The sequence below is a fragment of the Phoca vitulina genome, unplaced genomic scaffold, assembly GCF_004348235.1.
Source record: "Phoca vitulina isolate PV1807 unplaced genomic scaffold, GSC_HSeal_1.0 scaffold7, whole genome shotgun sequence".
NCBI classification, from domain to species: domain Eukaryota; kingdom Metazoa; phylum Chordata; class Mammalia; order Carnivora; family Phocidae; genus Phoca; species Phoca vitulina.
In genome coordinates this window covers 43892472-43906448 of record NW_022589710.1, presented here as the reverse complement: position 1 = coordinate 43906448, position 13977 = coordinate 43892472, and the positions used below count along the sequence as shown (strand labels likewise).

Genomic DNA, 13977 nt, shown 5'->3' with positions numbered 1-13977 from the left:
GCCCCAGACCGCACTCACCCAGGAAATTCCTGCTGGCCGCCGCCTCCTCCACGCGGATGCTGGTGGCCCCCGCGGGAATTATGAGGATCTGGTTGTAGCCTGCGGGGGCAGAGACGCTCTGGGACCACCCACGCCCCTGGCAGCACAGCCGGGCTCAGGGACCGGCAAGCGGGACCCGGCAGGGCTGTGCCACTTGGGGGCTCAGGGCAGAGTCCTCCAGAAGGGGGAAGCAGCTTTAGGAAGGGTGGGCAGGCTGGGGCAGCCGAACTGACTGGGAAGTGGGGGGACAGCTGGGGATCCGCGGGAAGGGGCGAGGAGGGGCATCCAGCCAGCAGCAGGGTGCGCTTACACCAGATAAGTGGGCAGAGGTCCTTAGGAGCCCAAGCCGACAGGCTCTGTGACCTGAGTGCCAGATCAGACCCCCTCAGGGCCACCAGGGTGACTCAGCTGGAACAGAAGTCAGGCAAGGAAGGGACAGGTGACAGACCCTCCCCTCAACTGCCTGTACTCCCCCCAGGACTCCCACCTCTGCTGAGGTCATTGGCATCAAAGGTGCCCGTGACGGGGTAGCAGGTCGTGCCGTCACCCCCACACTGCAGACACTTGTCCTCCTCCTTTGAGGAGTCAAGGTTGTGGTCACAGCCGACGACCTACCGGGCAGAGATGAGGAAAAGAAAGACAGCAGAGGGCATCACAGATGCACCAGGATTCGAACCCGGGTCGCCGCTCCGATCAGGGAGGGGCAGTAGCTATTCATCAGCCACTGAAGCCGGTGAACACTCCATCTGGCCTGTGGCGGACAGTCTACGTCTTCCGCCGGCTCAGCCCCCGTCTCCCCTTCTCTGCCAACAATGCCTCATCTTCCTTTGGGGGCCTCCTCTCTCCCAGTTTGGACAGAGCTCCCCAACAGTGAGTGTGGGCAAGTCAGTGGGTTCCATGCTCTGCTCCAAGAGAGTGGTTCACGGGAAACCCCCAGCCAAAACAAAGCCGAGGCAACCCCGGGTCTCTGGGACTCCTGGGAAGTGGGTGCCCTTTCCAGCCAGAGCTGGGAGCTGCTGGTGGCCATCTGCACACCTCCCAGGATCCCAGTGCCGACCCAGAGGAGAGGAAAGCCCAGAGGCGAGGAGACATTTCCAGCCCCTTGCAGCCAGCCAGCCCACCCCTCGATGGCTTTCTTCCCCTTTGTCAGTTTTAGTGGCGTTTCTGTAACTTGCCACCCAGAGGATCGCTCCTACAGTGGCGCCAGTTTCCAAAGGGCGAAGGGAAGAAGGTCACAGGGCATCTGTGATGCAAAGACACCTAAAAGCTGGTCATGAGAAGACATCAAGCTCAGGAGAGCCACTGGCCATGCTGGTGCAGGGCAGGGAAACATCCGGCAATAAGCCCCAGGCCAGCCCCCAGGTGGGCGGGGGGGGGGCAGGATCACCACTCACCCGGCAGCTGCCATCCACACAGACGTCCCGGGTGCCAGGCTCACAGGGCGTCCCGTCCACGACAGCCTCCCTGTGCTTGAAGTAGAAGTTCTCCCCCTTGGGAATGCAGTTCAGTTCGCACTTGTTCGGGGCTGAGGCAGACAAAGGAGAAAGCTGAGATCCCAAGCAAGCTGCAAGACATATCCGGGGCACAATGAAGCATGGACGGGGGCCAGAAGCATACAAATGGGGGGCGAGCGGGGGGAGAGAGTCCTTGCATCGGCTCTCCCAGGTGGCTCAGAATCCCACCCCAACCCCCACGGGAAGCAACTATTCACAAAACTGTGGCCTCTCTGGGGATCAAGTGGATGAAAAATCCCAGGATAGGGAAAAAGCTAGCCCCTTGGAGAGGTCTGTCTCAGCCTTATAAATAAGCCCGTGTGTTAACAATCAGCTCCTCTGAGTCAATTATTAACAGACCACTATGCACGTGGGCTATGCTGTAAAGTACAGGGACCATACAGTAACACGGGGAGACGCTTCTCCCACACAATGCAGAATGGGGCTACAGAATAATTACAAATATGTGTTAGATAGAAAATAATGTGAAAAGGGCTAGACTGGAATGCTAGACCAAATCCTATGAAAGGTGTGGGGTCAAGGTCATTTAGGGGTTTAAATTTTTATAGCCATCTAAATATTATATACACATTGTTTAAAAAGCCAAAAGTGCTAATAGGAGTGCAGTCACCTCCACCACAGAGAAGGCATCCCTTTGTGACCCTTTCCTCTGTGTTCTGGTTTTTCTATATGGATATATTTAGGGCACTGGGCATGGAGTCTGCTTGGGATTCTCTCTCTCCCTCTGCCCCTGCCTGCACACAAGCGTGCGCACTCTCTCTCTCAAATAAATAAATCTTTTTAAAAATATATGGATATATTTAAATTATCCAGGAGGAGCAATGAATGCCAACAGACTCCCCTGGGGTCACCCCTCTAGCCAGGACCGTGTTCCCCATCCAATAGCACACACAGGATATAAATGTTCATTGATTTGGAAGCCAGAGCACCATACTATCCAGGAGTCATTTGCAATGAGCAGTGACTACTAACACTCAGAAGGGGTAGCCTAAGGAATCTTCTGACTCATCTAAAATGCTTTAGTTATACACAAGTGTTTTTTTCTTAAACTAGATTGCTCTAAAAATTAACCACCCTCCTCAAAGCCACTCAGAGCAAGCCCTTGGGCCCCAGAGATCCTGAGTAAATGGACTCTGGCCATACCAAGCCCCTTGCAGCCCCGACCTGTAGTTGGCCCAAACTTGGCCCGGCCCTACCAGCGCCCCTCCTCCCCATGGCCCCTGCACATCATGAGGACCTCTGTGCACCGTGAGGAATGCTTCCGGAGCAGGCCAAAAGAGCAGGGCTCAAAATGGCCCAGACATGGCCTGGTGGCTTTGTTTGAGAATGTATAGAGGGCAAAAAGGATGGAGAGACCTCAAAATGACCACCACCCCCCCACCCCGTTGTATTGCGATGAGCACCTGCTGGGAGTCCTGTGAGTTTTTAAAATGCATTTGACAGAGCATCTATAATATGGTGTAAGCGTTGTGCAATGGAAAGTCAACGTACAGAAGAGATCCGGAACGGGTGGGGCTCAGCACAGGACAAGGCAGGGTGCGGCAACAGGGCTGCAGGCGCTGGGACCTCCACTCACCTCCATAGTAGGGCAGCCACTTGTACCGCCTTCCCTGGAAGTCCTGGCCGTCGAACTGGGAACACTGCTGGGCCCGGAAGTCCCTGGTGCCTGCGGGGCAGCTCTGCGGGGGGCCAGCGGGGAAGGGAGGGACAGGTGGGGCCTCCACCTGCCCCACTGCTCCTGGGGAGGTCTGTCCCATCCCCACCAACAGCTTCCCCCTCACCCCAGCAGCTCAGGACGGGGGTGTGGGCCCCCAGGGCTCCTGAGCTCTCCCCTGCAGGGGCTTTGGGCTGCTTGAGGGGAGGCTGTCATTCTGGGTGGGAGGTGAGGAAGGTAGGGGGTGCACCTGCGGGAGGATGCCCCGGGGACTGGGAGGTCAGTAAGGTAGGGGGTCCCAGAAGCTGGCATCCCCACCCTGCGGGCTTTACCTCCGTGTGGCAAGAGCGGTGGCTCCGGGCGGGGCCCACGCAGCTGGAGCCCCCATCCCTCCTGAGGATGAGAACACTGGGAAGACCCGAACCCCGCGAACTAACACCCCCTCCTCCTCCTAGGGCTCTCCTGCAGGCCACTCTGGGCAGAGGAGGGGTGCCCACACACAGATCCCCTCAGGTAGGGATAATGAGCCCTGTGTTTATACTTGGAAAAGCTAGACTCAGAAGTCTATCCTGGAGTTCCTTTAACTCGGGGCTACCTTGCCTCTTATAGCAAATTTCCAGAGAAAACCCAAACTCTGCCTCTGGAGATAAAATAAGATGTAATGTATACCCACCTGGTAAGGTCATTCTGCCATTTAAGGAGTATGTGGTGGCTGGGGTAATAGCTCATGGTTCTTGTCCTCACACGAGGTTCTCCAGAATAGTGAGTTCAACCCACTGACAGGCAAAGGGTCACCACCCCCCTTGTTTTGTGCCCCACCCTTCTCTAGCACCTATCAGAGTGCAGGGCACACAGTAGGTGCTTAATACCTCACTTAAAGTGGGAGACCTCTATACTTAACAAAGAGGCCGAAGGGAGAGAAACTGCACAGGGTAGGCATTGAAGATCGTTCATTCGTTCACCAAGAATTTACTGCACCTGCCACATGCCGGACAGCATCGGGAACTGGAGACTCGGGGGTGGGGGAAGCAGGCACAGCTCTAGCTCTCCTGAAATAAGGCTGGTTGTTGGAATCAGAGACTGGTGGGAAATGACTTGATACTCCATCCATGCTGCTCTCACAACAAACCCATGGTTCGGTGGGTTCTGCCAGGCCCAGGACCAGCTGCCCCCTGACCAGCCTGCCCCCTGTCCTCTAACAAGCTGGCCCCGCCCAGCCTCCCCTACCTCTGGGAGAAGCAGGGGCGCTCCCGGAAGCTGATGCCCACTCCGCAGGTCCGGCTGCAGGGGCTCCAGGTGCCCCAGGGGCCCCAGGTGTCACTCTGCCGCCTCACCTTGGGAGCCTGGAGGAAAAGACATGCTCAGAAGTGTGAGTTGGCACTCAGAGCCCCCTCGGGCTCACCAGAGGGCCCCTTCCTAAAATCATTCCCCTCCCTCGCCTTGGGAACCTGGGATTCTCTCTCCCAGAGCAAAAACACCAGGCGCCCCAAACAGACTCAGCCAGCTTTCAGCATGAGGAGCTGAGAGCCTCACCAATACGCCCTGGCCTCCTGTACCCGGCACCCGCCACGCAGATACCCACTTGTGGGGGCAGGGGCTACGAGCCGGATGCCCTCCACACCGCCTCTCCCAGGAAAGAACGCACATTTGGCTGCAGCCACGGGCAGCACAGGCACGTTCTGTTCCTCCGTGATGCCCGAACCGCGAGCTGGCTGTGTGGCGCCGGCGTGAGCTCGGCCAGCCCGCCCTCCCGCTGGCCCGTCCGCACCTGCTCCCGCCGCCCTCCGCACCCTCCAAGGCAACCTGGGGCCCTCTTTCCTGCCGTGCTGTTCCCGGGGCCGCCCTGTGCGGGGGTGGGTGCGGGAGAGGGTTGGGCCACTGAGGCCGGGGTCGGCGGGCGGCTGCAGCTGCACGTCATTCCTCCCTCCCCGCTGTCGGCGCTCAGAGGGACCCTGGGGGGCTCGGCCCCCAGCCAGAGCCAGCGAGAGGGGGCAGCTGAGCCGTGGCGTGGGCGCGGGAGCGTTCACGGCCCCCCCTGAGCTCACGTGCTGCGGGGAGGAGGGCGCCCGGAAAGGTTACTCAGGACCCAGTGCGTTTGTACTCCTTGACTCATTCCACCTGCACAGTAACCTGGGGGTGGGGATTATAACCCCCCAGTGAAAGGGAATCTCAGGCCTGTCAAGCTTATGGTCGAACAGCAGTTAGGGGGTGGCCCTGGGTTTCCTGCTGGGGTCCTGACGCTGGCACCACAATCCCCTCCACCTGAGCAGGGGCCTTCACGCAGCCGGGCACCAGGGAAAGCCTGTGCCAGGGACCTCAAGGACCACGGGGTGGCAGGGGTGACTGGGAAGCTGGCAGGTGATGGAGAGGACATGAGAAAGGGGGGCTCTAGCCCACCTGCCGCTCTGACTGTGGCTGGTGCTGGGTCAGTGGGGCTTTGAAGGCCTGCCCACCGAGCACCACTGACGTCCATCTCGGCCTGCCCCTGCAGCCCTCTCATCCCTGACTCACACTCCACAGTGTGGCATCTCCCTTGCCTTCCCCCAAGGACCTCCCGCTTCACAGAGGGGTGGGCAGGGCTGTGGGGCTCCCCCTGTGAAGAGCTCTCCAGGGGCAGGGTGGCACCTGGCTGCTTCTGTGCCCTCCATCCTGTCAATGCCAGGAGCAGCATCCAGGACAAAGCCCACCTCTATGGACCCTCCCCTCCGCAGAGGTGGGTCCTGCCTTCTAGAAGACTTCTTGTATAACCTCAGGATCCAGGTTTGTTCTCCAGGGAGCCCCATCTTTTGGGCCCCGTTAACAAAACAGCTACTCTGATCACCAGTTGACTCCTGTGTCCACTCTCCAAATTTGCACTATAATGTGGTAACGGTTAGCTACACGTGGCTATTTAGGTTAATTAAAATCAAATCAAACACGTAATTCTTCAGTGGCAATAGCCACGTTTCATGGACTCAGTGGCCACAGAACCAAGTGTCTATCTTACTGGACAGCACAGTTTAGAACATGTTTTATCATCTCAGAAAGTTCTATTGGCCATCCCTGCTCTATCTAGAGCTAAATCCCCACTGTTGGGGGGGACCTCTAAGCACAGTCAAGCTGAGGGGCAGCTCAACTGGGTCCCAGCAGATGATGGGATGGGCCATCTAGCCCTGCACTTTGGCTGGTGCCAGCACCACCCCCGCCCCTTCCTTCCACCTTGGAAGGCCACCCCGGGGAGGAGGGGGTCCCAGCATTAGGGTGCACCCAGCACCTTCGGAAGGAGGACGGCGGTGGGAAGTTGCCAGTCCTGCGCACTGCGTCCTGCAGCGGGGAGGGCAGCTCTGGGCCCCGTGGTCAGACCGCTTCAAGGCTGCACCCCTTTTTCTGAAAGAGCTGGGGGTGGTCCCAGGGCTCGCCTTCTCCCACCAACTTCCCCTCGCCGCCGGGAGCGGGGGCTTCTCCCCCGCCTCGCTGTGCGGGGGGGGCGGGCCGAGCAGCGAGCAGGGCGGCACTCACCGAGGACCCGGGCGCCGGGGCCAGCAGCAGGGGCACGAACAGGAGCAGCCGCATCTCGGCCTGCGGGAGAGGCCGGGGTTGGAGCGCGCGGGACAGGGCCCGGGCTCGGTCCGCGGTCCTGCAGGCGGGGGCGCGTCCCTCCGTCCGCGTTGCCCACCCGTGACCGCAGAGCCGCAGAGCCGCAGAGGGGCGAGCGGGAACGCCGCGGGGCTCAGTGGGCCGTGGCACTCACGTGGGGGAGAAAAGGCCCGCCTACTACTGGCTCCTAAAAGTCCAAGAGTACCTTCTTTCAGGATTTCAAAGGGGAAAAAAAGAGGGCAATTAAAAATACTTGTTGAAGGACAGGTTCAGAATCAAAGCAATCAGTCTCACGGGTTTTAATTTAGCAAAAGAGTCTTTTTTTAAAAGCCATTATACCAGTTGTTTTTAAAACTTAATTTTTGGGGGGCGCCTGGGTGGCTCAGACGTTAAGCGTCTGCCTTCGGCTCAGGTCATGATCCCAGGGTCCTGGGATGGAGCCCCGCATCGGGCTCCCAGCTCCGCGGGAAGCCTGCTTCTCCCTCTCCCACTCCCCCTGCTTGTGTTCCCTCTCTCGCTGTATCTATCTCTGTCAAATGAATAAATAAAATCTTTAAAAAAAATAAAACTTAATTTTTTTAAAGATTTTATTTATTTGATGGAGAGCGCGCTCACACAAGCAGGGGGAGGCAAGCAGAGGCAGAGGGAGAGGGAGAGGGAGAAGCAGACTCCCCGCTGAGCAGGGTGCTCGATATGGGACTCGATCCCAGGACGCTGGGATCATGACCTGAGCCGAAGGCAGACACTCAACCGACTGAGCCACCCAGGCGCTGTTAATATATTTTTTTTAAAGAAACTCTCGGAAGATGCTTTTAAAACTCAAATGCTTTAAAAACGTCAATTGTATCCTACTTTAAACCCAAGCCAGCATTTCTCTGCACAAGAAAAGCTCCACAAGTCGATTCTGTAACCAGTGTATGTGTGTGTGTGTGTGTGTGTGTACATGCAGTGTGGTGTCTGAGTGTGCAGGCTGTGGATGACTCTGCAGGAGGAGTGTAGTGTGTGCACAGGTCCAAGGAGGTGTGTGTAGCATGTGCGTATACACAGTGTATGTGTGCAGTGCGGCGTGAGTGTGCAAGGAGGGTGTGTGTGCAGTGTGCTGTGTTCTGTGCACAGCATGTGCATATGTGCATGTGTGTACATGTCACTGTATTGGAGAATGACATAAGCAATATGCTCCTTCAGTAGGAAACATTAAACAAGTACTGACTTGTACGTTTAAATTTAAAAATCTGTAATCTACCAATGTTATAAATTTTTTAAGTATAAAATGACTTCATTTTGCAAGGACAGAACAGCATACTAAGCCAAGTTCAGCAAAATTTAACCCGGCACATTTAGCGACGTACATGCTTCGTTAACTTAGCACAAACGGTGATTCATTTAGTCATTTTCACAGTCAAATCAGAGGTTCCTGGGGCTAGCAGGTGGGGGGGAGTTGAGGGGGGTGCTGCCTCCTCTCCCACACGCCGCCACCCCCACCGACCTCTGCTCTGCGCCCGCAGCTCCTGTAAGGGCAGCGTGCGAGAGGGGAGGCCCGCGTTTTAGAACCAATGACTAGATGAGCGACAAGGGATGCTTCTCTAAAAGAGACCGCCTTTAGGAACGGAGGCGAGCAGAGCCCAGGGAGAGACTGGAGAAAAGACTGTACTTACAACTGCTACTAGGTTCTACCACCACTGCTACAATTGCACTAGGTCAAGACCCCCAGCTGCAATCCCGAGGTCCCGAAAGCCAGAAAGGTTATTTCAATTCACTTGGGAGAAAAACAGAAACAAGACACCGTCCAACTCCAGGGCCAGCCCTGGGTCTTGGGTCCCCGGACTACCCTGCGGGGCTCCCCCAGCTGCACGAGGGCCCGGCCCGCTGCGCCCCCGGCCGGCAATGTGCGCTCTTTTCACGTCGTGTCCCCGAGGAACGCGGCGGGGCCTGATCAGGGCCGAAGCAGCGGCCGGGGGTGCTCCGCGGCCGAGCAGGTCTGCGCCTCCTCGCGGGGGCTGGCCCAGGACCCGCGCTCGGGGTCCCTACGCGCCCGGCGCCCCATCCCCGCACCGCCCCCGGCGGACACCCGGACGCCCGAGGCCGGCGCGAAGCCCTTCCCCGTCCGCCCCCTACTCAGGAATCTGCCCGGCTTCGGTCGCGAGGAGGCGCCCGCGGCCTGCACCCCAGCTCGGGGACGGGCCCCCAGCCCCTCCACCCGCCCGGGGACGCGCCCGGTGCAGCCCCCGAAAGCGGAAAGGTGCGCTTCCTACGGGAGGCGCCGGGGCGACCCGGCACGCACTGGCCCTGGCGGCACCTCGGGGCGGGGGTGGCGCGCTCGGTCTGCGGAGCCCGGTGCCGGGGCGGCGCGGGAACGGCGTCCCACCAAGGCGAGGTCCGAGGGGCGGGCGGCGTGGGCGCGGGGCCCCGGGTCGCGTCAGGCTGCCCAGCACGAGCCCCCGTAGCTCCCCGCGTCTCCTGCCCGCCGGTGACCTCCCAGCCCCGCGCGAGGGCGCGCGATGCGGAGCGGTGACCTGGCGGACAGAGCCGGAGGTGGGGTCTCCTCGGGGATCCCCCACTTCCTCCGACGCGGCTGTGCCCGCGGGCCGGGCGGGGCGCGTTCCTGCAGCAGCCCCGGGCCGAGCCGCCGCTGCCGCCGGGTCCCGGTCCCTCGGCTTTCCTACCTGTCTCCGGGCGCGCAGAGCCCGCAGTGCCGCTCGGTCGGTGCCCGCCCTGGGAATGGGAGGCTGGCCTGGCGGCGCGGAACGCCTGCGGAGGTTGGACTTTCCCTGCCGCTGGCTGGCTGCCTCCCCGCCCCAACTCCCCCCACCGGCTCTGCAGACACCCATCCCCAGTCCCAGTGGAGCGGCCCCCACAGTGGCCGGTGCTGCATCCCCGTGGGTCTGTGCCAGGGCTTGGCTTGCCCTCCACTCTGTTTCCTCTCTTGGGCGGACACGAGTCCCCACCCCGTGCCATTTCCTCTATGCCTAAGTCACTCACCTCTGTATCATCCCCTCCATGCCCCTCTTAACTCACAACACACCTCAGTGTCGGGCTCTCTGCTCCTCTAACACCCTGGAATTCTATACAGGGAGACCTCACTCTATTCGGCCTCCTGGGGTTGTTTTGAGATTTGGGGGGCTTTTTTGCGATTGGCTTTATTCTGCTTTGCAGATAAATTGCATCTTTTACAAACTGAAGGCTTGTGGCAACCCTGCCTGGAGCAAGTCTCTTGGCATCCATTTTTCCAACAGCATTTGTTCACTTCGGGTCTCTGTCATATATTGATAATTCTTGCAATATTTCAAAATTTTTCATGGTGATCAGTGGTTATGATGCCTTGCAAGCTCAGATGATGGTTAGCATTTTTCAGCAGTAAAGTATTTTTTAATTCGAAAAATTGTTTTTTTAGGGGCGCTTGGCTGACTCAGTGGCTAGAGCGTGGGACTCTTGATCTCAGGGGTTGTGAGTTTGAGCCCCACGTTGGGCGTACAGTTTACTTTAAAAAATTTTTGGTTTTTTTTAGACATGCTATCGCACACTTAATAGACTGCGGTATAGTGTAAACATAAGTTTTATATGCACTGGGAAACCAAAAAATTTATTTGACTTACTTTATTGCAATATTCACTTTATTGCAGTGGTTTGGAACCAAACCTGCACTATCTCCAACATATGCCCGAACTTCAGCCACAGCTGAGTTTCTCCACACATACACTGCTGCTTCCTACCCTCCTAGCCAGTTTTCCCACTGCTGAGAATGCACTCTGGAAGCCCACTCTACCTTGCAAACTCCTACTCATCCCTCAAGACCCTGGCCAAATGTCGGCTCTTCGAGAAGACTTCCCCACACCATGGCAGGCAGAGTCGGTGCCCACCGGGCTCCCTCAGTCTCTGTCCCTGTCTTCGGTGGTTTATGGTGCATCGCTCTGTGGGAATCTGAATCTCCCGGACTCAGCTGTAAACTGAGGGTAAATCTTGCCTCCCCAACACCTGTGCCCAGGGCACTAGATAGGATCAAGGTAGGGGCTCAATAAATGTGATCAATTTAATTTCCTTTCCTAGTTGTCCTTTTTCTCAACAAAGGCACTTCTTGCCTGCCATCCCTTTTTTGAACCTGAAAATCACCTACCTCCAGGAAAACAGCATTGGCCCTGGGCCACATGGGAGGTGGGGAGGTCACAAGGCTGGTCCCTTTCCCTCATCCTCTTAGGCCTTTAGGCCTTTGCTTACCCTGGCCACTGGTCATTTCTTCCCCGGGTCTCCACTGGGGCAGAGGAAAGTCACCAGCGGGAAGCCCACCCCTTGTTCAGACCTCCCAGCTCCTGTAGGTCATTTCTCTAACCTGTCACTGATATTCAGATAAAATGCTTATTAAAACAAGCATTTTAAATCTGCCCCATTTCTTACCCATCAATGAAGAGAGAAGCAGCAGCAGCTGTGTAGCAGGGGCCCCTGGGGACTGGTGCGAATTCTTAGGCAAAGATAAAGCTTGGCAGAGAAAAGGGAATGGAATTACCCAAAGCCTGTCTAAAAGAGGAAAACAGTTTCTTCCATTCAAGAAGCCCCACTCCCTGCCCCCGTAAGCCAGGAATTTTCTGACCTTGGTCAAAGGTCCCCCATAAAGGAGGAGGAAGCTGCTTCTTCTGCTAAGGTGGGGGCTGGGTAGCCGAGGCCCCACCTCCCTTCCTGGCCTGTTCCTGGTTTTCCTCAATGAGCCCTTTTCAGACACCCCAGCCCATGAGTTCTTACTCCCCACCCCTGCTGCAAAGAAGCCCCCGAGGGTGGGGAGGCAGCGCCCACACACAGTGCTAAGGGGCAGCCTTGGACCCACCAGCAAGGCCCGAGCAGTTCCTGGCTTAGACAAGTAGTCCTCCTCTCCAAGCCTCAGGTTCTGCTACCCCAGAGGGCCGTGGTGAGTTCCGTGCCAAAAACTGGTGTGCACAATCAGTGTACATACAAAAAAAAAAAAATGGTGAGGTAGAAAGAAGATTCCAGGAAAAAGTGGGAGACCTTCCCTCTCATTGTAAATCCCCTCCCTCTGCGCCGGCCCCACACCACTCCCTGGCGGCACCAGACACACTCCCTTCCACTTGGGGGGCTGAGTAGCCCCTGGGGGCGGGGGGGCAGAAGGACTACAGCCCTCGGAGGCAGACACACCTAGATTGGGAACCTGTTCTGCTTCTCGTAGTGTGTGAATTTAGGAAAGTCAGGTCACCTTAAGCCTCAGCTTGCTCACTGGAGCCTCCCACAGAGGGTGGTGTAGGGAAGTCAGCGCTTCTCTAAAGAGCCCACTAAGCGCCAGTAAAAGTGAGTTCCTTCTGCCCCATGTTCCCTCTGCCTGTATCCTGGATTCCGTACATCCAGATCATCTCTGCAGACTGCAGATCTGGGGACACCACCTAGAAATAAGGGGCCAGATCTTTTTGTCAGGCTGGGTTGGGATGGAAAACTGGAGAGAGAAGGGAGAAGGCAAAACCTCAGGGCTCCCAGGATGTGCCACTTCCAGGAAGCCTTCCCGTCCACCTGCCTCTGTGCTCCCCCAGCGCGGGGTTTGCAATTTGGAACAGCGGCAATGATACATTTGTCTCTATTTCTCCCTCTCAACTGTGGACTTTGCAAGGTCAGGGATATGTCATCCCCCCCCAGCCCCCCACCTGTGCCCTGTACCAGAGGTTGGTGGCAGCCGTGAGGATGTCCCTCAAGAGAGCACGGTGCAGGAAGCATGGCTGATGACAGCGTCCAGTTGCCACACATCGGGCTGCATCACGTTCTGAAGGCCAGTCCTGTTCCTGCTCCCACCTGCTTATCTTCGCAGCATTTCCCCTAATAGATCTCTTGCACATCTAATCGGACCTGACACACAGGGTTCTTGGTTGCAATGCACAGAAAAAGAGGTAGTTCACTTAAACAGAAGCGTTGCTTAGAGTAAGGACATGGAGAGCTCATGGAATTGAAAGGAAGGCTAGAGAATCGGGCACAGACAAGGGCTGCAGTCCCTGCCAAGGTCATAGACCATGGCCCAGGGACAGTTCTGGTTAGGACCGTCGTACTGGACACTGGGTTCCTGCCCCCACTACTTTCGTGCAGGTTACACTGACCCATATCACCCCCGGAAAATCGCCTGAATGGTCCTTGTAGATACCAACCCCAACAGGAACATGCTTGCACCCTGTTTGCCAAGACCTAAGAAACAAGAACGGGCAGGTTCCCCAGATGGAAACCCCATTCAGATGCTGGGCTACCCCCAAAAAACAGATGTCTTCCATCTCCCTTCGGCACCCAGCACATGGTGTTTGTGGACCTGAACTTAGAATGCTGCTTCTCTTCTTCCTTCTCTTTCTGGTGGTTGTTTATTCATTCCTCGAACATTTGACGGCCTACGCTGCCAGAAGCTGGGGAGAGACCTGTCCAGTGCTGCTATACATTTACCAAGCAGCTCTCTGGAGGAGAAAAAGCATTTATCAATTTCCGAGGTGTAAATACTCAATGTCTGTTTTCAAGCTACCAAGGTAAAGTCACAAACCACAGGGCTGGGAAGAGACACGGTCAGCTCTCCCAAGCCATGGGCTCCAACATGCACCTCGTCCTGCCCTTGGGGAGGTCACATTCTAGTAGGGAGGGCATTGCATGGGAGCATTGTGTGTGAATTTAGAATAAAACAATCTTACAACCTGAATATGCAAATATTTCCACTATGCCCCAGCCCACTAGGAATCGAAAAGGAAGAAGAACACTTCCCATTTGAGGATTTCTCCATTTCTCTCTCTACCTTTTCTTCACCCTCCCACACATATATCCATTTCCCTTGATAGAGTCAAAGTTGGGGGAAGGTTGGTGGGGGGGAGCGTAAATGCTCCTTCTTAGTCTGCCCCTTAACTTGACTCTGCTTCCAAATCCCACACTAATCTGTTCTCCTCCCCCTCTTGCTGCCATATCCAAGGCAGGACCTTGAAACACCAAGCAAGACCACGAGAGTGAGAAGTCCAAAGCTCAGTATGTCTGACACGTGCTGTCATAAGATAAGCCACCTGGCCTTTGGAGGGGAGTTTTATCCTCAAAGCTGGGACAGAAATAGGGCCCCCTGACCCTTCCTGCAGACATGAGGGCCATCCGGAGAGAAAGAACAAGTCCTGGGATGTTCTTCAGTGACATCAGGCCTGACACGGACCCACCCTATCTGCCCCATCCTCCATCCAGATCCTGGGACAGGGC

The 13977-nt window shown here is 56.8% G+C and overlaps 1 protein-coding gene across 1 annotated transcript in view; it reads right to left on the bottom strand.

The window, feature by feature from the left end:
* PAPLN (papilin, proteoglycan like sulfated glycoprotein) overlaps nt 1-9487 on the bottom strand; it is a 33117-nt gene extending 23630 nt beyond the window's left edge. The window contains exons 1-8 of the mRNA XM_032405512.1: nt 9447-9487; nt 6706-6765; nt 4435-4550; nt 3540-3600; nt 3130-3232; nt 1434-1564; nt 527-650; nt 19-99 (exon numbers count right to left, since the gene is read on the bottom strand). Of these exons, the coding sequence (XP_032261403.1) occupies nt 19-99; nt 527-650; nt 1434-1564; nt 3130-3232; nt 3540-3600; nt 4435-4550; nt 6706-6759 (670 nt within the window). The 5' untranslated portion in view covers nt 6760-6765; nt 9447-9487. The remainder of the gene's footprint in view (nt 1-18; nt 100-526; nt 651-1433; nt 1565-3129; nt 3233-3539; nt 3601-4434; nt 4551-6705; nt 6766-9446) is intronic.
* Nucleotides 9488-13977: the final 4490 nt, after the last annotated feature.